At 49.0% G+C, this 24,000-nt stretch overlaps 1 protein-coding gene across 1 annotated transcript; it reads right to left on the bottom strand.

The window, feature by feature from the left end:
- Nucleotides 1-2,766: 2,766 nt before the first annotated feature.
- On the bottom strand, nucleotides 2,767-19,715 carry LOC132390152 (uncharacterized; the record flags this gene model as incomplete). Its single annotated transcript, XM_059962771.1, has 6 exons — nucleotides 2,767-4,760; nucleotides 6,075-6,217; nucleotides 7,315-7,635; nucleotides 8,584-8,700; nucleotides 18,218-18,337; nucleotides 19,644-19,715. Coding segments are annotated over 6 exons (842 nt in total), but the record flags the coding sequence as incomplete, so codon positions are not given.
- Between the last annotated feature and the right edge of the window lie 4,285 nt (nucleotides 19,716-24,000).

The following is a 24,000-nucleotide window of genomic DNA, read 5'->3' as shown; positions in this document are numbered from 1 at the left end:
AGGAGTATGGATCAGCCATGATGAAATGGCGAGCAGTCCCGATGTCCTAATTCTGCTCCTATGTCGTGTGGGTTTAATAGAAGTTCCTGGGTTACTGTGTGTCAGCAACTCAAAGGGTTTATAGTGGGCAAACACGGTCACGCTCTGTTGTCTACCTGTTATTGTGCGGGTTGGCCACAAGATATCTCTGCTTTGGCTCGGGATGTTTAACCCCTTTCGTCTTCCTGTCTGTCACTCGGTTTCCAGTATCTTTCTCCATGAGTGTAAATACCTCTCTATATGACCTCCGTATCACCCCCGCAGCTTCCGGAATGATCCCGAGTTCTGCCAGTTCCAGTTCAAACTCTGAAACGCAGACTGTGAGAAGGGGCAGCTGGATGACCTTCTGACAGGTGAAGATGTCGGGGACTCTGGAGGAGAATTCAACTTTCCTGCCTGCCATTACTGCTGTTCTGACTGTGCGATTATAAAGAAATAAACTTTAATTAATCTGAAAACAAATCAACAGCCGCTTTTTTTGAACCTTATATCACCCAATCTTCTCCTATATAAAAATTCAAAGTGATAAGCCCTCTGACTTCCACACAAATCCAATTTACCGCCAATTTTGCCGTGGTCAGACACTGAGTGACACCATCCCATCACACACTCCCGGGGTCAGACACAGAGTGAATCTCCCTCCACAGCGTCCCGTCACACACTCCCGGGGTCAGACACAGAGTGTATCTCTCTCCACACCGTCCAATCACACACTCCCGAGGTGAGACACTAGATGTCGCTCCTTCCGCACCGACCCATCGCGTTACTCACTCCTGAAGTTGGACAATCGGTGACGCTTTCTCACGGACCGTCCTATCGTACAGATCCGGTTTCAGACAAAAACTGAAGGTTACTCCCACTGAGTCACTTCAGAAACTCCCATGTTCAAAAGCTCCTTCCCTCTCAGCAATCCCCAGAACTCCGCCGTTCCTGTATTCTTGAATTGTGAGTACCGCTTGGAGAATGTGCAAATGTTTGTGTTCAGAGGATGTGCAGGGAACAGGAGAGAATTGGTGCGGGGATGGACATTGTGGTGAGAAGTCAGTCACTGGGATAAAGTGTTGTCGAACCAAACGATCGGCCTGTTCTCAGAGAACAGTGCAGAGGCTCAGAACCGAGAGACCGACATCCGGTGGAACGTGCCTGGGTGGTGTAACACCAGACGTCACCTCTCCCCCTTCTTCCCCATAATTCCATATAAACAGAGAGAGAGGGAAAGGGTCAATGGAATCGTGGATGCCCTGCCTCGGATGGAGAGGGTCAGGGAGACGCGGAGAGGAGTTGGGGAAGGAGAAGATAACTGAGTCGGCATGGAGTGTAGGGGACGCAGGGGTGATGGACACAGTGTAGAAGACGGCGGTGACGGAAACGGGGAGGACAGTGGAAAATCGTGGATGACGGTGCCGAGGATGATCGGCTGGGAAGGAAGGTTGATGACGAACAGGAGACTGAAAACTCAATGAACCAGGAACACCTTCTTCCCCTCCGCCAGCACATCCTTGAACGCATCAGCACCACCTGCACATTTTTGCTGCATTTATTAACCATTTGCATTTGACGTTAATTTTACATATTTCTGCCCTACTGATTTTTCAAAAGATAAAAAAACAGACCGTGAATCCGGTAGAAAAGATCCGGTACAGGTGGACAGGACATTTGACACGCTGGACTTCAGCAGTCAGGACACTGAGTGCGGGAGTCGGAGGTCACGTTGCAGTTGCAGATGAGTCAGGTCAGGCCGCACTTGGAGTATGGAGTTCAGTTCTGCTTGCCTTGCTGTAAGAAAAATCTCAAAGAACGGGAAAGATTGCAGAGGGAGATTTCCGAGGATGCTTCCGGGACATGAGGTACTGAGTTATGGAGCGAGATTGGGAATTCTGAGACTTTTTTCGGTGATCTTCCAGAGGAGTACAAAAACTCGGTGACGCTTTCTCACGGACCGTCCTATCGTACAGAGCCGGTTTCAGACAAAAAGTGAAGGTTACTGCCACTGAGTCACTTCAGAAACTCACATTTTCAAAAGTTCCTTCCCTCTCACCAATCCCCAGAACTCTGCCGTGCCTGTATTCTTGAATTGTGAGTCCGGCTAGAAAATGTGCGAGTGTTTGTGTTCAGAGGATGTGCAAGGAACAGGAGAGAATTGGAAATGGGTTTAGGTGGTAGGACGGACGTGCTGGTGAAATATCACTCACGAGGATGAAGTGTTGTCGAACCAAACGATCGGCCTGTTCACACAGAACAGTGCAGAGGCTCAGAACCGAGAGATCAATATCCGGTGGAAGAGTGCTGTCAGGTGTAACAACAGACGTCAATTCCCCCCCCTTTCTCCAAAAAATTCCATGGAAACAGTGAGAGGGGGTGACGGGTAGAGGAGAAAAAGGGTTAATGGAACTGTGGTGGACCTGCAGTGGTTGGAGCGGGACAGGGAGAAAGGGAGAGGAGTTGGAGAAGGAGGAGATAACGGAGATGGCACGGAGTGTAGGTGATGGAGGGGTGATGGAGACAGGGTGTGCAGAAGAAGATGGCGGTGGTGGAAACGGGGAGGGCTGTAGGGGAAGTCGTGGAAGACGGTGACGAGGATGGTTGGCTGGGAAGGAGGGCTGACGACGAACTGGAGATTGAAAACTCAATGAACCAGGAAGAACTTCTTCCCCTCCGCCAGCATAATCTTGAACACACCAGCACTACCTTCACATTTTGCGGCATTTATTAGCTTTTTGCATTTGACATTAATTTTACACATTTGGTCCCTGCTGATTCTTCAAAACTACAAATCTCAGGTGGTCTAAGTCACAGATAATAAAGCAGACCCTGAATCCGGTAGAAAAGTTGCGATACAGGTGGACAGGATATTTGACACGCTGGCCTTCATCAGTCAGGACACTGGGTCAGGGAGTCGGAGGGCACGTTGCAGTTGCAGATGACGTCGGTCAGGCCGCACTTGGAGTATGGAGTTCAGTTCTGCTTGCCTTGCTCTAAGAGAAATCTCAACAAACTGGAAAGATTGCAGAGGGAGATTTCCGAGGATGCTGCCCGTACAGGAGGTACTGAGTTATGGAGAGAGGTTGGGAAATCTGAGACTTTTTTCGGTGACCTTACAGAGGTGTACAAATCCACGAGGGACAGAGATCAGGCGAATGTGTGCACTCTATTTCCCTAGGACTGGAGTATCGAGAACATTAACACACATCATTGAGGTGAGCGTAGCTAAAGACAGAAGAGGGAAGCGAGTTGGGTTAGATAAAAGGGACACAGTGGGATGGGGAGAGCAGATAGAGAAGGAGTACCGAATCGAAGTAGAAACCGGGATAGACGGTTTTAGAAAACGGAGACAAGAAAGCGAGGACAGGGATGGAGAGGAAACTGCGGATGAAATAGAGGAGGCGGCAGTGAAGAGGCATGAGAGAGAGAGAGTTCAGAGGGACGAGGGTTAAGAGCGGGAGAAATGGCGAGTAAGAGTGCGATAGAAGGAAAGAGGAGAATAGGGTTAGGGTGAGTGGCAGCGCGAATGGGGTAGTTTGGCCGGTAAGAGGTTGTTGCATTTGATTCAAGTCTAACCCACTGGCTGTTGACAGACATCCTGGATCATTTCAGAATTGTCTGGGCACAAAGGTGCAGACGACTCGCAGATGAAGCGGTGATTATCACGATTGCAATGGTAAAGCGGACTGTACCATTTACATTCGCTGCATTTGAACTTTCCAGCGTTCATATGGTACACCACTTTCGTGGCCACTTTCCTGTCAAGGACGGATAAGCAATTTCAAAAGGAACTGTCCTTAAAAAATATGACACGCTCACTCAGCATTGAACTGTCGAAGCCCCCAAAATCTCAAAAATCACTGATGCCCTCCCTCGCCGTTGGGCTGCGGCACGCTGACATCTCCCTCATCCCCACTTTCTCACCACTGCCCTGTGTCAGGCTCCAAAATACTCTCTCTGACCCACTTTCTCTCTGCACAGGCCTGCTTTGTATCCCAAAGTACTCTGACCTCCTACTCTCACCCCGCAGATCAGTATCAGGTCAAAGTACACCCACTGTCCCATTTTCCCCCCACCTCCCTGTGTCGGTCCCCAAAATACTTGTACTTCCCACTCTCTTCCCACCGCCACGTGGTAGTCCCCAGGACAATCCCACTGTCCAAACGTCTCCCTACAGACCCGTGCCGATCACCAAAATACTCCCACTTCCCACTCTCTACCCAGAACCCACGTCAGTCCCCAAATTTATTCAACTACATACATTCTACCAACAGTCTGCGTCGGTTCCCAAACTAATGCAATTGACCACTCTCTCTCACAGATTCGTGTGTTCCATATTATTCACACTGCCACACCCCACCACTGTTTCCGTCCCCAAGATACTCCCTCTGACACATTTCCTCCCCACGGACCTGAGTCAGACCATAAACTAATCCAACCACACCACACACTCACCACAGACCTTTCTCTGTCCCTAAAATGCTCCCAAATCCCACAATGTCCCCACAGAATGTGTCAGTCTACAAACGAATCCCCAGCCCACTCCCTATCGCAGCCCGTGTCAGTCCATGAATGTATCGCCCTGCCCAATCCCTTCTCGCATCCTGTATCAATCCTCAAACTAATCCCACGGCCAACTCTGTCCTCAAAACCTTGCATGACCCCAAATCTCACCTGTCTTGGCATTTTCCAATCCAGTATGAACTGCTTTGGTCTTGTACAGCTTTCGTAACAAACTTCTGCGGAATTAAATTCCTATCATTAATGACGGAATGCAAGCACATTTTATGAAGCGTCAATTTATGACTGAACATAGAACATAGAACATATTACAACACATTACAAGCACTTCGGCACAGAATGTTGTGCCGACCCTCTAACCCTGCTTCCCATTTATATCCCCACCTTAAATCCCACCATATACCTGTCTGGTATTCTCTTAAATTTCACTAGTACCTCCACTACTGACTCAGGCAGTGCATTCCACGCACCAACCATTCTCTGAGTGAAAAACCATGTCCTATTGTACTGAGCAGTGGTGCCCTTTGGAAGAGGCGCTGGCTGTCCGCTCTATCTATTCCTCATAATATCTTGTACACCTTTATCATGTCTCCTCTCATCCTCCATCGGTCTAGAGAGTAAAGCCCTAGCTCCCTTACTCTCTGATCATAATATATACTCTCTAAACCAGGCAGCATCCTGGGAAATCTCCTCTAGACCCTTCCCAATTCTTTCAACTCCTTCCTATAGGGAGGCGACCAGAACTGGACACAGTACTTCAAGTGTGGCCTAACTTAAGTTTTATAGAGCTGCACCATTACATCACGTCTCTTAAATTCTATCCCTCGACTTATGAAAGCTAACACCCCATAAACTTTCCTAAAAATCCTATCTAACTGTGAGGTAACTTTCAGCGGTCTGTGGACATGTACGCCCAGAACCCTCTTCTCGTCTACACTACCAAGTATCCTGCCATTTACTTTGTACTTTGCCTTGGAGGTTATCCTTCCCAAGTGAACCACCTCAGACTTCTCCGGGTTGAACCCCATCTGCCACTTCTCAGCCCACTTCTGCATCCTATCAATATCTCCCTGCAATCTTCGGCAAACCTCTACACTATCTACAACACTACCAACCTTTGTGTCGTCTGCAAACATGCCAACCCACCCCCACATCCAGGTCGTTCAGAAATATCACGAAAACTAGAGGTCTCAGAACAGAACCTTGTGGGACACCACCAATCACAACCCCCCAATCCTAATGTACTCAATCCACCAAGACCCTCTGCCTTCTGCAGGTAAGCCAACTCTGAATCCACCTGGCCAAACTTCCATGGATCCCATGCCTTCTGACTTTCTGAAAAAGCCTGACCCCGCCAAGAGTAATGCGACGCTGTGGAGTGAGCTTCACTCTGTGTCTGACCCCGGCAGTGTGTGATGGGACGGTGTGGATGGAGCGTCTCTCTATGCCTGACCACAGGATTGAGTGATCAGATGGGTGTGCAGGGATTTTCACTCTGGTGTTCATCTATCTTCCGTCGATCTGACACATACCTTTTCCTCTTCTGAAATTATTTCAAGAAGATTTGAATGATATTTCAAACGATGTTGTTTCGCCTCATCATAGGACGCTTCAAACGTGGATATGAAATAACGCTGCTCTGCATTTTTGATCCAATCCTGGGAAAACGCTTGCTCTGAAATTCAGGAACGAGTAACAGTGAATCTCCTCCGTCCGTCCGGGAGTTAGTCATAGTATAGGGATCACTCCACACGGTCCCATCGCACAATCCCGGGATCAGACACATAATGATGCTCCCTCCACACCGTCCCATCACACAGTCCCAGGGTCAGACACAGAGTGAATCTCCCTCCGCACCGTCCCATCACACTCTCCCGGGGTCAGACACAGAGTGAATCTCCCTCCACACCGTCCCCTCACACGCTCCCGGGGTCAGACACAGAGTGAATCTCCCTCCTCACCGTCCCATCACACTCTCCCGGGGTCAGACACAGAGTGAAGCTCCCTCCATACCGTCCCATCACACAGTCCCAGGGTCAGGCACAGAGTGAATCTCCCTCCACACCATCCCATCACACACTCACAGGGTCAGGCGCAGAGAGAATCTCCCTCCACACCGTCCCATCACACTCTCCCGGGGTCAGACACCGAGTGAATCTCCCTCCACACCATCCCATCACACACTCCCGGAGTCTGACTCAGAGTGAATCTCCCTTCACACCATCCCATCACACGCTCACAGGGTCAGGCGCAGAGAGAATCCCCTCCACAACGTCCCATCACACACTCTCGGGGTCAGACACAAAATGATGCTCCCTCCACTCCGACAATTTCACTGTGAGTCAGGAGGTGATGCTCCCTGCACGGCATCCCAACTCACATCACGGTGTCAAACACACAATGAAACTCCCACCACACCGTCCCATCACACACTCCCGGATTCCGTCACACAGTGAAGCATCCACTGCACCGTCCCGTCAGCAACTCCCGAATTCAGAATAAAGCTCTCTCTCCGTGGTGCCATAACACACTTCACGGGTCAGATATGGGCTGAATCTCTCTGGGCACTGTCCCATCACACAATCCCGCTGTCAGACACGGAGTGAAGATGGATCCATACTGTAATGTCTCACACTCCCGTGGTCAAACACAGAGTGAATCGCCCTCCATGCCATAACCATACACTCCGGATGTCAAGCACAGAGTGACGCTTCCTCTCTCCATGCCTGCCCTGTGATGAGGAACGGGATAAAGAGGGGGAAGATGCCTCACCTCTTCTGCTGGTCAACAATTCACAGATTTGAGCCTTGGTTTCGTTGACAGATCTGTACTTCGTTTCCATCTCAGTGAACTGGTGACGGAGATCGCTGTGCCTTCGTTTAAGATCTGACAGATTAGAGATTAGCTCAGAGAGATGCTCAAGAGAGGTTCTCTGGGTCAGATGCATGTGGGAATTCTCGGATATTGTGGATAGCAGGGTTGTGTTTAACTCATGGACTTGTAGTCGACATTGGCGCAGGGTCCTGTTGACCTCTTCCCGATGGAGCCGGTGGTTTTGGTCGCATGTGATCTGAGTCTGACGAATCTGTGATACTGAGAGAGATGGTGAAGGATGTTTAGCGTTTACAGTGACACGTGAGTCAGCGTCACGCTACCGACCGGGTCACAGAGAGTGTTGTGTCAGTGTCACGGTGAAGGGTGTCACAGTGAAGGATGTGCTGGGGGCACAGCAAGAGGAGCCGGCACCACCTTGAGGGGCCTGTCTGTAACACGCGAGGGGGTATATCAATGTCCCGGTGAGGGTTTTGTTGTTACCATGGGGGTCTGCGTCAGTATCTTGCGGGGCATGTTCGAGCTGCTGTGAGGGACGTGGCGGTGTCACTGTGATCGGTGTTTCTGTGCCCCGGCGAGAGGTGTGCCGATTGCAAGGCGATGGAAATGTCGAGCGAGGGGCCTGGTGGTGTCACGGTTGCTGGGATATCTGTGTCATGGTATGGGGCGTGCTGCTCTCACAGTGCGGGGTATGTCAGTGTCACGGAGAGAGACATGTCCTGGCCACGGTGGATGTGAGAGGGTCACGCTGAGCCGTGCGACGGTACTATTGAGAGTACATTGAGAGTACTATGTCGGTGTCTTTGTGAATTTAGGTGTCGGTATCTGTTAAGGAGTTTGCATGTGTCAGGTTGAGGTGTGGGTATTTGCCTCAGTGAGCTGTACATCGGTGTTATGTTCAGGGGTGATTCTGCCCGGGGTAATGGTTTGGGGTACTTCTAAAAACCTTGGGGTTTTGCTCTACCCCTCAAGCTAAGACCTTATTTTGCTCCCTTCTTTCTGTCCACAGCCCCTTATTAATCTTTTTTTCTTGCTACGCTATGTTCTTCAATAGACCCATCTGATCCTTGCTTCCTAAACCTCATGTATGCTGCCCTCTTCCATCGGTGTTACAGTAAGGGGTGGGAGTGTTGGTTTCATTTTATAATCTAAGTATATTCCACTGTTTGTATTAATGGTCTGACTCGTCTCGGAGACCACTCTACTCACCATAAATCGAGAAACCGGCTACTGTCACGATGAGGGCGGACGTAACTAGGCAGAGTAGGCAAACAAGACGGTACGGCCTATTTCCGATCTTCACTTTCGATTTCCGTTCTTGCGCAGCTGTGGAGAAACCAGACGAAAATAAGATGATAATAAATTCTTAATTAAGAACGTAGGAGCTACTTAATTAATAACTTACATCATTATCATATTGTCTGAAGTGACGGCGTGCAGCAGAGTGAAACATCTGAGCATGTGGATATTAAGAAAGAGGAAGTAATGGAGCTTTTGGAAAGCACCAAGTTTGATAACTCGCCGGTACCGGACGAAATCTAACCCAGGCCATTGTGGGAGGCGAGGGAAGAGATTGCTGAGGCTCTGTCGATGATCATTGCATCATCAGTGGAGACGGGAGAAGTTCCGGAGGACTGGGGGTTTGCTGATGCCGTTCCTTTATTCAAGGAAGGGAGAAGAGATAGCCCAGGAAATTACAGAGCAATGAGTCTTACGTCAGTGATTGGTAAGTTGATGGAGAAGATCTTGATAGGCAAGATTTGGAGAGGAATGATATAATTAGGAATAGACAGCATGGCTTTGTAAAAGGCAGAACGTGCCTTACGAGACTGACTGAAATTTTGTGGGGATGTGTCTAAACTCATTGATGAAGGAAAGCCAGCTGATGTAGTGTATATGGGTTTCAGCAAAGCATTTTATAAGGTACCCATGCACGGTTTACTGAGAAATTAAGAAGGAATGGGATCCAAGAGCATATTGTTTTGTGGATCCAGAACTGGTTTGCCCACGGAAGGCAAAGAGTGATTGCAGACGGGTCGTATTCTGCATGGGAGTCGGGCACCAGTGGAGTGCCTCAGGGATCTGTTCTGGGACACTTATTCTTCGTGACTTTTATAAATGAACTGGATGAAGCTGTGGAGAGATTTGCTGACGAGACAATGTTTAGGGGTGTTGTGGATAGTTGGAGGGCTGTGAGAGGTTCCAGCGGGACATTGATAGGATGCATTACCGGCTGAGAATTGGCAGATGGAGTTCAACCCAGTTAAGTGAGAAGTGGTTCATTTTGATAACTCAGATTGGATGGCAGAATATAGTATTAATGATAAAAGTCTTGGCAATATGGATAATCAGCGGGATCTCGGGGTCCGAGCTCAAAGACCTGCGCAGGTAGACTCTGTGGTTAAGAAGTCGTACGGTGCATTGGCCATCAACAATCGTGGAATTGAATTTCGGAGCCGAGAGGTAATGTTGCAGCTCTGTAGGACTCTGGTCAGACCCTACTTGGAGTACTGTGCTCAGATCTCGTCGCCTCACTACAGGAAAGTCGTGGAATCCATAGAAAGGGTGCAGAGGAGATTGACAAGAGTGTTTACTGGATTGGTGAGCATGCCTTTTGAGAATAGGTTGAGTGAACTCAGCCTTTTCTTCTTGGACCGACAAAGGTTTAGAGGTGACTGATAGAGGTGTGCTAGATGATGAGGGGCATTGATCGTGTGGATAGTCAGAGACGTTTATCCCAGGACTGAAATGGCTTGCACGAGAGGACATGCTTTTAAGGTGCTTGGAAGTAGGTACAGAGGAGGTGTCAGGAGTAAACTGATCCATACCGAATTCTTTGTCTGTCTTCTACGCTGCCCACAACACGAACTTTCTTCGTATCATCTGCAAACTTACTAACCCTACTGACAATCAGGAGAGCGAAGGGCAAGAAGCATGTATTAGAGAGTACCCCAGTGGCTGCGCCCACTAACAATAAGTATTCCTGCCTGATTACTGTTGGGTGGGTACGGCCTACCTGGAGGAAGCAACTGAGGTCGCGCCTCTATAACAGAGTCTGGTTCTGTGGATCGGATGTGTAGGGAATGAAAGAGGAATGCAGCAGCGATAGGGGACTCTGAAGTCGGAGGGTCAGATAGGAGATTCCGTGAACGCAGAAATAAACGCGGATGGTAGTTTGCCTCCCGGGTACCAGTGTCCGGGATGTTTCTGATCGCGTCCACGATATCTTGTAGTGGGAAGGAGAAGAGCCACAGATCTTGGTACATATTGGGAGCAATGACAAAGGCAGGAAAAGGGAGGAGTTGCTGAAGAAACACTACAGGGGTTAGGAAAAATAGTTAAGAACCAGAGCCTCAAAGGTTTTAATCGCGGAGTTCCTGTCTGAGCCAGGTGACAGTGAGAATAGGAGTAGAATGAGGTCGAAGATAAATGCGTGGCTGAAGGATTGGAGCAGTGGACGGGAATTCAGATTTCTGGATCATTTGGATCTCTTTTGGAACCAGGGTGACCTCGACAAAAAAAGTGGGTTTGCACCTGAATCCGACGTTTGCGAAGGCTACTGGGGAGAGTTTAACCTGGAATTGCTAGGGGTTGGGAACCGAACTGAAGTGACAGAGGAAAGGGAGTTTGGCTCACAAACAGAGAAAGCTTGGAGACAGTGCGAGAGGGAGTATAGTCAAGTGGTAGAGAAGGGACGCGCTCAGACCAATGGTTGGCTCACAAACAGAGAACGTTTGGAGACGATGGAGAAAGGAAGGATAGGCAGCTGATAGAGAAGGGACACGCTCAGTCCAAGGTTTGAGCATGTCTGTTTTAATTCGAAGAGCGGATGAGCTTAGCGCGTGGATCAGCACTTGGAGCTATGATGTTGTGGCCATTACAGAAGCGTACGTGGCTCCAGTTCAGGAATGGCAACTTCAAGTGCCGGGTTAAGATGTTTCAGAAAAGATAGGGAGGAAGGGAAAAAAAGAAGTGGTGGCATGCACTGTTGATCAGGGATATAGTAACCGCTGCGGAAAAGGAGGACGCCATAGAGGAGTTGTCTGCAGTGTTTCTGTGCGTGTACGTTAAGAATAGGAAGGGGTCAATAACTCTAATGGGCGTTTTGTATAGTCCATCCAATAGTAACAGGGACATAGAGGAGCAGAGAGGGAGACAGATTCTGGAAAGGAGTAATAACAACTGGATTGCGTTGGTTGGAGTTTTTTAATTTCCCAACTATTGGTTGTCATCTTCCTAGAGTGATGGTGTTGAGATGGTGTAGAGTTTGTTACTTGTGTTCAGGAAGGATTCTTGACACAGTATGTAAATAGTCCTACAGGAGGAGAGGCTGCACTTGATCTGGGACTGGGAAAAGATCCTGGTCAGGTGTCAGATCTCTCAGTGGGAGAGCATTTTGGAGATACAGGTCACAATTCTAACTCGCTTACCATAGCATTGGAGAGGGATAGACACAGATAAGTTAGGGAAAGATTTAATTGGTTTCAGGGAAACTATGAGGCTATCAGAAGCAAGTAGGAAGTTTCAGCTGGAAACAGATGTTCGCAGGGAAACGTACGGAAGAAATGTGGCAAAGTTCAGGGGGTACTTGTGGGGTGTCTGAGTAGGTACGTTCCATTGAGACATGGAAAGGATGGTACGGTACAGGAACCGTGGTGTACAAACGCTGGTGCATATCACATCAGATGAAAAGAAGACCGTACGAAAGTTTCAAAGACAAGGTAGTGATGTGCATCTAGAAAATTCTACGGCGAGCAGGAAGGAGCTTAAGAATGAGATTAGGATAGCCAGAGGGAGCAATGAGAAGGTCTTGGCAGTCAGAATTAGGGAAAATCCCAAGGCATTCTATAGGAATGTTGAGATCAAGAGGATCAGACGTGAGAAAATAGGTCAAAACAGGTGTGACGATGGAAAGGTGTGTATGGAACCGGAGGAAATAGCGGAGGTACTGAATGAATATTTGCTTCTGTATTCACTACGGAAAATAATCTTGAAGATTGGAGGGATCCCTTGCAGTGGATTAAAAAATCTTAAGAATGTAGAAATTAAGAAAGGGGATGTGCTGGAGCGTTTGGAAAGCAACAAGTTGGACAGGTCACCGGGGCCGGATGAGATGTACCCCAGGCTACTGTGGGAAGCGAGGTAGGAGATTGCTGAGCCTCTGGCAATGACCTTTACATCATCAATGAGGACGGGAGAGTTTTCGGAGGATTGGAGGGTTGCGAATGGTGTTCCCTTATTAAAGAAACGAAAAAGGGATAGCCCACGAAATTATAGGGCAGTGACTCTTACTTCAGTGGTTGCTTATTTGATGAAGAAGATCCTGAGAGGCAGGATATATGAACATTTTGAGAGGTTTAATATAAATATGAATAGTTACCATGGATTTGTCAAAGGCAGGTCGTGCCTCACGAGTCTGATAAAGTTTTTTGAGGACGTGACTAAGCAAATTGATGAAGGTAGAGCCGGAGATGTAGTGTATATTAATTTTAGCAGGGTGTTTGATATGATACCCCAAGCAAGGCTTATTGAGAAAGTAAGAAGTTATGGGATCCAAGGGGATATTGTTTTGTGGATCAATAACTGGCTTGCCCACAAAAGGCAAATTATGCTTGTGGAAGGGTCATATTCTGGTTGGACACCTGTGACTAGCGGTGTGCCTCAGAGAGCTGTTCTGCGCCACCTCCCCTTTGTGATTTTTATAAATAAACTGAATGAGGAAGTGGAGGGATGGGTTAATGATTTTGCTGGTGACACTATGGGTGGTGGTGTTGTGGATAGTGTGGAGGGTTGTCAGATGTTACAGCGGGACATTGAAAGGATGCAAAACTGGCTGAGAAGTGTCCGATGGAGTTCCGCACAGATAAGTGTGATGTATGTTCATTTTGGTAGGTCAATATATTATTCAATATAGTATTAATGATAAAACTCTTGGCAATGCGGTGGATCAGAGGGATCTTCGGTCCTGAGTCCATAGGACACTCAAAGCTGCTACGTAGATTGAATCGGTGGTTAAAAAAGAAAAACGGTAAATTGTCCTTCATCAATCGTGGAATTGAATTTAGGAGCTACGAGGTAATGTTTCAGTTATGTAGGACACTGTTCAGACCCCAGATGGAGTATTGTGCTCAGTTCTGGTTGACTCTCTAAAGGAAGGATTTGGAAGCTATAGAATGGATCCAAATGAGATTTTCTAGGATGTTTCCTGGATTGGGGCGCATGCCTTATGAGAACAGGTTGAGTGAACACGGCGTTTTCTCTTTGGAGCGACGGAGGATGAGTCGTGTCAGGGCTGAAATGCTTGCAACAAGAGGACACACGTTTAACGTACTTGGGAGTAGGGGCAGAGGACATGTCAGGGGTACGTTGTTTAAGCAGACAGTGGTGAGTGCGTGGATTGGGCTGCCGGCAACGGTGCTGGAGGCGGACACGATAGGGTCATTTAAGAATCTTTTGGATAGGTACATGGACAGTAGAAAATAGAGAGCTATCGGTGAGCCTAATGATTGCTAAGATAGGGACATGTTCGGCACAGATTTGTGAGCTGAAACTCCTGTATTGTGCTGTAGCTTTTCAATGTTTCTCACCATATGAAGTATTGGAAACCGTAAGAGATTTGCAAGGATGTTGCCTGGATTGGGGAGCATGCCTGATAAGAATAGGGTGAGTGAACTCGGCCTTTTCTCCTTTGAGCGATGGAGGATGAGAAATTAATTGATAGTGGTGTACAGATAAGGAGAGACATTGATCGTATAGATCATGTAGGCTTTTTCTCAGGGCTGAAATGGTTAGCACGAGAGGGGATACTTTGAAGGTGCTTGGAAGTAGGTATAAAAGAGATATCAGGGCTAGGTATTTTACACAGGGAGTGGTAAATCCGTACAATGGGTTACCAGCGGCGAGGAGAAGGCGGAAATGATACGATCTTTATAGGACTCCTGGATAGGGGAAGTAGGGAGGGTGGAAGATGGAGGAGGGAGATAGGTACTGGATGGCGTGAGACCCAGTTAGAGCTGTCGGGCTACTTTGATCTGGAAGGACGGATGGTACATAACTCCGGGGTGCCTGGAACCAGAGGGCACAGGATTAGGTGAAAGTGGATGACGAGTAGGAGAGAGAGCTGAGGGGGGGAGGGCGTGTTAGTGAGAAAGGAAGTAGACTGGGACGTGAGAGAGGAAAGGAGAAAAGGAGGGGAGAGAATAGGGGAGAAGAGTGGGGCGGAAGGGGAAGAGAGGGGAGATAGAAGGGCATAGACGGGGAAAGTTTTTTTTTAAGAGAGTGGTTGGGGAGAATCGGATAACGAGTAGAGGAGGATATTGGTGGAGGAGGGGGGTAACGGTGTACTGGAGGGGCAGAGAGTCTGTGTGGATAATGTGAAAGTGGAGGAGAGCGAAGGAGGAGAAAGAGGATGTTGTCTAGTCTCGAGGGACTGATTTGCGCAGAGAGGTTGTGAAAGGTTGTTCTCTGGCAAGGATGTGATTGGTAAATGGGAGGCCTTTAAAGGAGACATTTGGAGAGTGCAGAGTTTGTATGTTGCTGTCAGGATTAAAGACAAGGTGAATAAGAATAAGGAACCTTGGTTCACGAGGCATATTGGAAATCTGATAAAGAAGAAAAGAAATATGTATGACAGATATAGGAAACAAGGAGCAAATGAGATTCTTGAGGAGCATAAAAAGTGCAAGAAAATGCTTAAGAAAGAAATCAGGAGGGTTAAAAGAAGATATGATGTTGCTTTGGCAGTCAAGGTGAAGAATAATCCTAAGAGCTTCTACAGGTATCGTAAAAGCAAAGGTACATTAAGGGATAAAATTGATCCTCTTGAAAATCAGAATGGTCGGCTACGTATGGGACCAAAAGAAATGGAGGAGACCTTAAATGTTTTTTGTATCTGTATTTACTAAAGAAACTGATAAGGAATCTATGGAAATTGGGGAAACAAGATGTGAGGTCATGGAACGTAAAGAGATTGAAGAGGAGGAGTTGATTGTTGTCTTGAGTCAAGTCAGAGTGGATAAATCCCCAGGCCCTGACAGGGTTTACACTCGGTCCCTGAAGGAGACTGGTGTTGACGCAAGTCAGAGTGGATAAATTCCCAAGCCCTGACAGGTTTTACACTCGGTCCCTGAAGGAGACTGGTGTTGACGCAAGTCAAAGTGGATAAATCCCTGGGCCCAGACAGGGATTACCCTCGGTCCCTGAAGGAGAGTAGTGTTGAGGCAAGTCAGAGTGGATAAATCCCCGGGCCCTGACGGGGTTTACCCTCGGTCCCTGAAGGAGAGTAGTGTTGAGGCAAGTCAGAGTGGATAAATCCCCAGGCCCAGACAGGGTTTACACTCGGTCCCTGAAGGAGACTGGTGTTGACGCAAGTCAAAGTGGATAAATCCCTGGGCCCAGACAGGGATTACCCTCGGTCCCTGAAGGAGAGTAGTGTTGAGGCAAGTCAGAGTGGATAAATCCCCGGGCCCTGACGGGGTTTACCCTCGGTCCCTGAAGGAGAGTAGTGTTGAGGCAAGTCAGAGTGGATAAATCCCCAGGCCCTGACAGGGTTTACCCTCGGTCCCTGAAGGAGAGTAGTGTTGAGGCAAGTCAGAGTGGATAAATCCCCAGGCCCAGACAGGGTTTACACTCGGTCCCTGAAGGAGACTGGTGTTGAAATTGCAGGGGCCCTGGCAGAAATAATTAAAATGTCGGTATCCACGGGTCAGGTGCCGGAGGATTGGAGGATTGCTGTTCCGTTTTTCCGTTGTTTTTTAAAAAAAAGGCTCTAAAAATAATCTAGGAAATTACAGGTCTGTACGTTTACCATCAGGAGTGGGTAAGTTATTGGAAGGAGTACTAAGGAATAGAATCTACAAGTGTTTGGTTAGACAGGGATTCATTAGGAAGAGTCAACATGGTTAGTGCGTGGCAGGCCATGTTTAACCAATCTAATACGGTTTTTCGTGGAGGTTACTAGGAAACTGGATGAGGGAAGGTGCTGGATGTTGTCTATATGGGCTTCAGTAAGGCCTTTGACAAGGTCCCGCATGGTAGGATAGTTAGGAAGATTCAGTCGCTAGGTATACATGGAGAGGTAGTAAATTGAATTAGATATTGGCTCAGTGGGCGAAGCCAGAGAGTGGTAGTGGAGGATTGTTTCTCTGAGTGGAGGCCTGTGACTAGTGGAGTGTCACAAGGATCAGTGCTGGGTCCATTGTTACTTGTCATCTATATCAATGATCTGGATGATAATGTGTTGGATTGGATCAGAAAGCTTGCTGATTATACAAAGTTTGGAGGTGTAGTGAACAGTGAGGAAGATTTTCAAAGCTTGCAGAGGGAATTGGACCAGATGGAAAAATAGATTGAAAAATGGCAGATGGAGTTTAATGCAGACAAGTGTGAGGGATTGCACTTTGGGTGGACAAACCAAGGTAATTGATACAAGGTAAATGATACGGCACTGCAGAGTGCAGTAGAAGAGAGGGATCTGGGAATAATGATACAATAATTCCCTAAAAGTGGCGTCACTGGTAGATAGGTTATGAAAGAGAGCGTTTGGAAGGGTCTGTGTTGTGGCCGCTTCTTTCTACGCTGTATGTCAACGATTTGGATAATGGAATACATGGCTTGGTGGCTATGATTTCTGATGATACAAAGATCGGCGGGGTTCCGGTAGTCCTGAGGAAACAGAGAGTCTGCAGAGAGACTTGGATAGATTGGGGGATGGGCAACGAAGAGGCAAATGAAATACAATGTTGGAAAGTGTACGTTCATGCACTTTAATTGATGAAATAAAAGGGGAGACTATTGTTTAAATGGGTAGATAATTCAAAGTTCTGAGATGCAACGGGACTTGGGAGTCCTCGTGCAGGATACCACTAAGGTTAATCTCCAGATTGAGTCGGTGGTAAAGAAGGGGAATGCAATGTTGGAATTCATTTCTATTGTAATTCAGTTCTAGGAGCAGGGAAATGTTGTTGAGGCTCGATAAGGCACTGGTACACCTCATTTGAAATACTATGTGCAGTTTTGGGCTTCTTATTTAAGGAGTGCTGTGGTGACGTTGGAGAGGGTTCAGAGAATATTCACTGGCATGAATCCGGGAATGAGAGGGTTAACATTTGAGGAACTTTTGACAGCTCTTGTACTGTACTCCTTGGAGTTTAGAAGAATGAGGGGCACCTCATAAAAACAATTCGAACGTTAAAGACAGGGACAGAGTGGATACGGGAACAACTTTGCCACATCCACTCTGTCCATGTCTTTAACGTTCGAATTGACAGAGATTCGAAGATTTTTTTTTTTGCCGGAGAGCGGCAGTGGAGTTCAGGTCATGGGGTGTATTTAATGCAGAGATTGACAGGTATCTGAGTAGCCAGAGCATCAAAGGTTATGCTGAGAAGGCGGGGGAGTGGGTAGAAATGGGAGAATAGATCAGCTCATGATAAAATGGCGGAGCAAACACGATGGGCCGACGAGCTCTCTTCTGCTCCTTTGTCGTATGGTCTTATTATATTATGATGGGTATACAGAGGGTGAATGCAAGCAGGCTTTTTCCACTGCGGCTAGGGGAGAAAAAAACAGACGACATGGGTTAAGGGTGAAGGGGGAAAAGTATAAAGGAACATGCGGCGGGGCCTTTTCACACAGAGAGCGGTGGGAGTGTGCAATGAGCTGCCAGATGAAGTGATGAATGCAGGATCACTTTTAATATTTAAGAAAAACTTGGACTGTTACATGGAATGACGGGTATGGAAGGATATGGTCCAGGTGCAGAAGACAGATGCATTAGAAAGAAGGACTCTTGCGACTATAACACGTGAACCTCCAGACTGATGTCATTACTGTGAACTCTGACCTGTTTGTGCAGTGCTTGGCAGTCCGCCGGGTCCCGAGGAAATGGGAAGATCTTCGTCCTCAACGATGCGCGTTTCCTGTTTCCGAAATTTCAGCTGTGAGTAAGTGGAGGTCACACCGTCTGGGAGAGAGAGGGAGAGAGAGAGAACGGTTAAGAAAAAGGCTGAGAGCGGTAAAGATTGGGTGAGGGAGTCGAGGAGAGAGAGAAGAGCGAGGGGTGAGGAAAGAGACAGAGGGGCATAAGAGAGTCGGAGAGAAGGGGTGAGACAGCGAGCGAGAGACATGAGACATTGAGGGTGGTGGAGAACAGTCAGAGACGTGGAGACAGAGAGAAGGCGATTACGATCGACAAAGATGGGAGACGATGCGGGCATTGGGCAGGAAAATGCGACAGAAAGAACGGGGAGAGAAAGTGGAGAGTGTGAGAGAAAGTGGAGAGTGTGTGAGAAGAAAGGGAGTAGAGGGGGAGAGCGGAGTGAGAGATGTGAGAGATGAATGGAGGAGAATGAGAAGGGAGACGGTGGAAGTGGCAACGAGAACAAGTGAGTTTCAACGAGAGGGGAACGAGCGAGGGAGGCCAGAGTTTCGGGAGCGGGAGAGAGGGGTGGATAGAGAGGGAGGGGAAGGTGTGAGGGGAGATGAGCGGGGACACAGCGACAGAGAGAGGTGGCAGAGAGTCGGGAGCGGGAGAGAGAGGTGGATAGAGAGGAGGGGACGGTGTGGACGGGTGGAGATGAGCGGGAAACAGCGACAGAGAGAGGTGGGAAGAACAGGCAGAGCTGAAGGTGTTAAAAGAGTGAGCAGAGAGCGAGCGAAAGCGTGCAAGGGGAAGTCCGAGAGTGGTAGAGACGGTGACTGTGATAGAGGAGAGACGGGGGCAATGAGAAGAGGGCGAAGAGAAGAGGACAGTGGGAGACAGCAAGGGATAAAGAGTGAGAAAGAAACAGGGGAGGAAGGCAGAGAGGAGATGGGGTAAGAGAAGGGGAAAGAGGGAACAGACAGTGGTGTTAGAATAGGGAGAGAGGGGTTAAAATTTTATACGGCATTCCCTCTTCACCGTCTCTCCCACTGTTGCTCCTTCCTCACCACAACGGCACGACACTAGCTCATTTCCACCACCCCCGCTAGACAGAGATCGCTCCATATTGCCCCCTTCCACCACTCGCCCTATACCATGCCATCTTTCCACAGCACTCCCTCCATACTCCATCGGATGGCGCTATCTCTAATCCGCCCATCCCATGGCGCAACATCCGGCACTGACACATCAAAGAGAGATCCCCCTACTTCGCATCTCTCACGCGTTCCCTCCATGTTATTCTCAAACAAGGAATCATTAAATTAAGCTGTACGTTTGCCATGAGATCTCCCCGACAGGACTGGACTCGTCACCTAAACAGGGTCAAAAAAACAAAGATGAAACTGACCTCGATCTGTCCGGATCCGGGGCGCAGAGGGGGTCTTGAAATTTACTTCCACGTAAGATACATCAGGTTCATCTGGGGACAGAAGATTGAGGGTCAGACATAGAGTGAAGCTCCCAGCGCACAGTCCCATTCCACAACGCTCGGGTTCAGACACGCGAGAGAATCTCCCTCCACACCGTCCCATCACACACTCCCGGGGTCAGACACAGAGTGAATCTTACTCCACGCCCCTCCCATCACACACTCCCGCGGGTCAGACAGAGTGAATCTCCCTCCACTTCCGTCCCATCACAACACTCCCGGGGTCAGACAGAGTGAATCTCCCTCCACACCGTCCCATCACACACTCCCGGGGTCAGACAGAGTGAATCTCCCTCCACTCCGTCCCATCACACACTCCCCGGGGTCAGACATAAAGAGAATCTCCCCTCCACACCGTCCCATCACACGCTCCCGGGTCAGACACAAAGTGAAACTCCCTCCACACCGTCCAATCACACATTCCCGGGGTCGGACACACAGTGAATCTCCCTCCACCACACCGTCCCATCAAACACTCCCGGGGTCAGACACAGAGTGAATCTCCCTCACACCTTCCCATCTCACACTCCCGGGGTCAGACACAGGGTGAATCTCCCTCCACACCGTCCCATCACACACTCCCGGGGTCAGACAACAGAGTGAATCTCCCTCCACACCTTCCCATCACACATTCCCGGGGTCGGACACAGAGTGAATCTCCCTCCACACCGTCCCATCACACACTCCCGGGGTCAGACAGAGTGAATCTCCCCTCCACTCCGTCCCATCACACACTCCCCGGGGTCAGACACAGAGTGAATCTCCCTCCACACCGTCCCATCACACGCTCCCGGGTCAGACCACAGAGTGAATGTCCCTCCACACCGTCCCATTACACACTCCCGGGGTCAGACTACAGAGAGATTATTCCCTCCTACACCGGTACCATCAAACACTCCCCGGGTTCAGACACAGAGAGATTATTCCTCTACACGGTACCATCAAACACTCCCGGGGTCAGACACAGAGAGATTATTCCTCTACAACGGTACCATCAAACACTCCCGGGTTCAACACAAGAGAGATTATTCCTCTACACGGTCCCATCAAACACTCCCGGTGTCAGACACAGTCTCATTATTCCCTCTGCAAGGTCACATCAAACACTTCCGTGGTCAGACACAGAGTGATTATTCCTCCACACGGTACCATCACACACTCCCGGTGTCAGACAGTGTGAATCTCCTTCAAACACCGTCCCATCACACACTCACCGGGGTCAGACACAAGAGTGATTATTCCTCTCCACGGTCCCATCAAACACTCCCGGGGTCAGACACAGAGTGAATCTCCCTCCACTCCGTCCCGTCACAAATTCCCGGTGTAAGACACGGAGTGATAATTCCTCTACACTGCCCATCATACACTCCCGGGGTCAGACACAGAGTGAATCTCCCCTCCACACCGTCCCATCACACACTCCCGGGGAGACGCAGAGAGATCATTCCTCTACACGGTACCATCAAACACTCCCGGCGTCAGCCACAGAGTGATTATTCCTCTACACGGGTACCATCACACACTCCCGGGGTCAGAGACAGTGTGAATCTCCTTCAACACCGTCCCATGACACACTCCCGGGTTCAGACACAGAGTGATTATTCCTCTACACGGTCCTATCAAACACTCCCGGGGTCAGACACAGAGTGATTATTCCTCTACACGGTCCACATCAAACACTCCCGGGGTCAGACACAGAGTGATTATTCCTCTACACGGTCACATCAAACACTCCCGGGGTCAGACACAGAGTGATTATTCCTCTACACGGGTCCCATCAAACGCTCCCGGGAGTCAGACACAGTGTGATTATTCCTCTACACGGTCCCATCAAACACTCCCTCGGGGTCAGACACAGAGTGATTATTCCTCTACACGGTCCCATCAAACGCTCCCGGGAGTCAGACACAGTGTGATTATTCCTCTACACGGTCCCATCAAACACTCCGGGGGTAAGACACAGAGTGATTATTCCACTACAAGGTCCCATCAAACACTCCCGGGGTCAGACACAGAGTGAAATCTCAATCCACAACCGTCCCATCACACACTCCCGGGGGTCAGACACAGAGAGATTATTCCTCTACACAGTACCATCAAACACTCCCGGGGTCAGACACAGAGAGATTATTCCTCTACAGGGTCCGATCAAACACTCCCGGGGTCAGACACAGAGAGATTATTCCTCTACACGGTCACATCAAACGCTCCCGGGGGTCAGACACAGAGTCATTATTCCTCTACAAGGTCACATCAGACTCTTCCGTGGTCAGACACAGAGTGATTATTCCTCTACACGGTACCATCACACACTCCCGGGGTCAGAGACAGTGTGAATCTCCTTCAACACCGTCCCATGACACACACCCCGGGTTCAGACACAGAGTGATTATTCCTCTACACGGTCCTATCAAACACTCCCGGGGTCAGACACAGAGAGATTATTCCTCTACACGGTCACATCAAACACTCCCGGGGTCAGACACAGAGTGATTATTCCTCTACACGGTCCCATCAAACGCTCCCGGGAGTCAGACACAGTGTGATTATTCCTCTACACGGTCCCATCAAACACTCCGGGGGTAAGACACAGAGTGATTATTCCACTACAATGTCCCATCAAACACTCCCGGGGTCAGACACAGAGTGAATCTCAATCCACACCGTCCCATCACACACTCCCCGGGTTCAGACACAGAGAGGTTATTCCTCTACACGGTACCTATCAAACACTCCCGGGGTCAGACACAGAGAGATTATTCCTCTACAGGGTCCGATCAAACAGTCCCGGGGTCAGACACAGAGTGAATCTCTCTCCAACACCGTCCCGTCTCAAATTCCAGGGGTCAAGACACGGAGTGATTATTCCTCTACAACTGCCCCATCACACACTCCCGGGGTCAGACACAGAGTGATTATTCCTCTACACGGTCCCATCAAACACTCCGGGGGTAAGACACAGTGTGAATCTCCTTCAACACCGTCCCATCATACAATCCCCGGGGTCAGACACAGAGTTATTATACTTCCTCTACACGGCCCCCATCATACTCACCCCGGGGTCAGACACAGAGTGATTATTCCTCTACACCGCCCATCAAACTCTCCCGGTGTCAGACACAGAGTGATTATTCCTCTACACGGTCCCATCAAACACTCCGGGCGTAAGACACAGTGTGAATCTCCTTCAACACAGTCCCATCACACAATCCCGGGGGTCAGACACAGAGTTATTATTCCTCTACACGGCCCCATCATACTCACCCGGGGTCAGACACAGAGTGATTATTTCTCTACACGGTTACCATCAAAAGCTCCCAGGGGTCAGACACAGAGTGATTATTCCTCTACACGGACCCATCAAACACTCCGGGAGTAAGACAGAGAGTGATTATTCCACTACAAAGGTCCTATCAATCACTCCGTGGGTCAGAACACAGAGTGAATCTCAATCCACACCGTCCCATCACACACTTCCCGGGTTCAGACACAGAGAGATTATTCCTCTACACGGTACCATCAAACACTCCCGGGGTCAGACACAGAGAGATTATTCCTCTACACGGTACCATCACACACTCCCGGTGTCAGACACAGTGTGAATCTCCTTCAAACACCGTCCCGTCACAAATTCCCGGGGTCAGACACGGAGGGATAATTCCTCTACACTGCCCATCACACACTCCCGGGGTCAGACACAGAGAGATTATTCCTCTACACGGTACCATCAAACACTCCCGGGGTCAGACACAGAGAGATTATTCCTCTACAACGGTACCATCACACACTCCCGGTGTCAGACACAGTGTGAATCTCCCTTCAACACCCGTCCCGTCACAAAATTCCCGGGGGTCAGACACGGAGTGATAATTCCTCTACAACTGCCCATCACACACACCTCCGGGGGTCAGACACAGAGTGAATCTCAATCCACACCGTCCCATCACACACTCCCGGGTTCAGACACAGAGAGATTATTCCTCTACAACGGTACCATCAAACACTCCCCTGGGGTCAGACACAGAGAGATTATTCCTCTACACTGTACCATCAAACACTCCCGGGTTCAACACAGAGAGATTATTCCTCTACACGGTCCCATCAAACACTCCCGGGTGTCAGACACAGAGTCATTATCCCTCTGCAAGGTCACATCAAACACTTCCGTGGTCAGACACAGAGTGATTATTCCTCCACACGGTACCATCACACACTCCCGGTGTCAGACACAGTGTGAATCTCCTTCAACACCGTCCCATCACACACTCCCGGGGTC

Source organism: Hypanus sabinus, unplaced genomic scaffold, assembly GCF_030144855.1.
Source record: "Hypanus sabinus isolate sHypSab1 unplaced genomic scaffold, sHypSab1.hap1 scaffold_791, whole genome shotgun sequence".
Taxonomy (NCBI): Eukaryota; Metazoa; Chordata; class Chondrichthyes; order Myliobatiformes; family Dasyatidae; genus Hypanus; species Hypanus sabinus.
The sequence above is the reverse complement of the archived record's forward strand: the minus strand, read 5'-3'. Positions and strand labels throughout refer to the sequence as shown.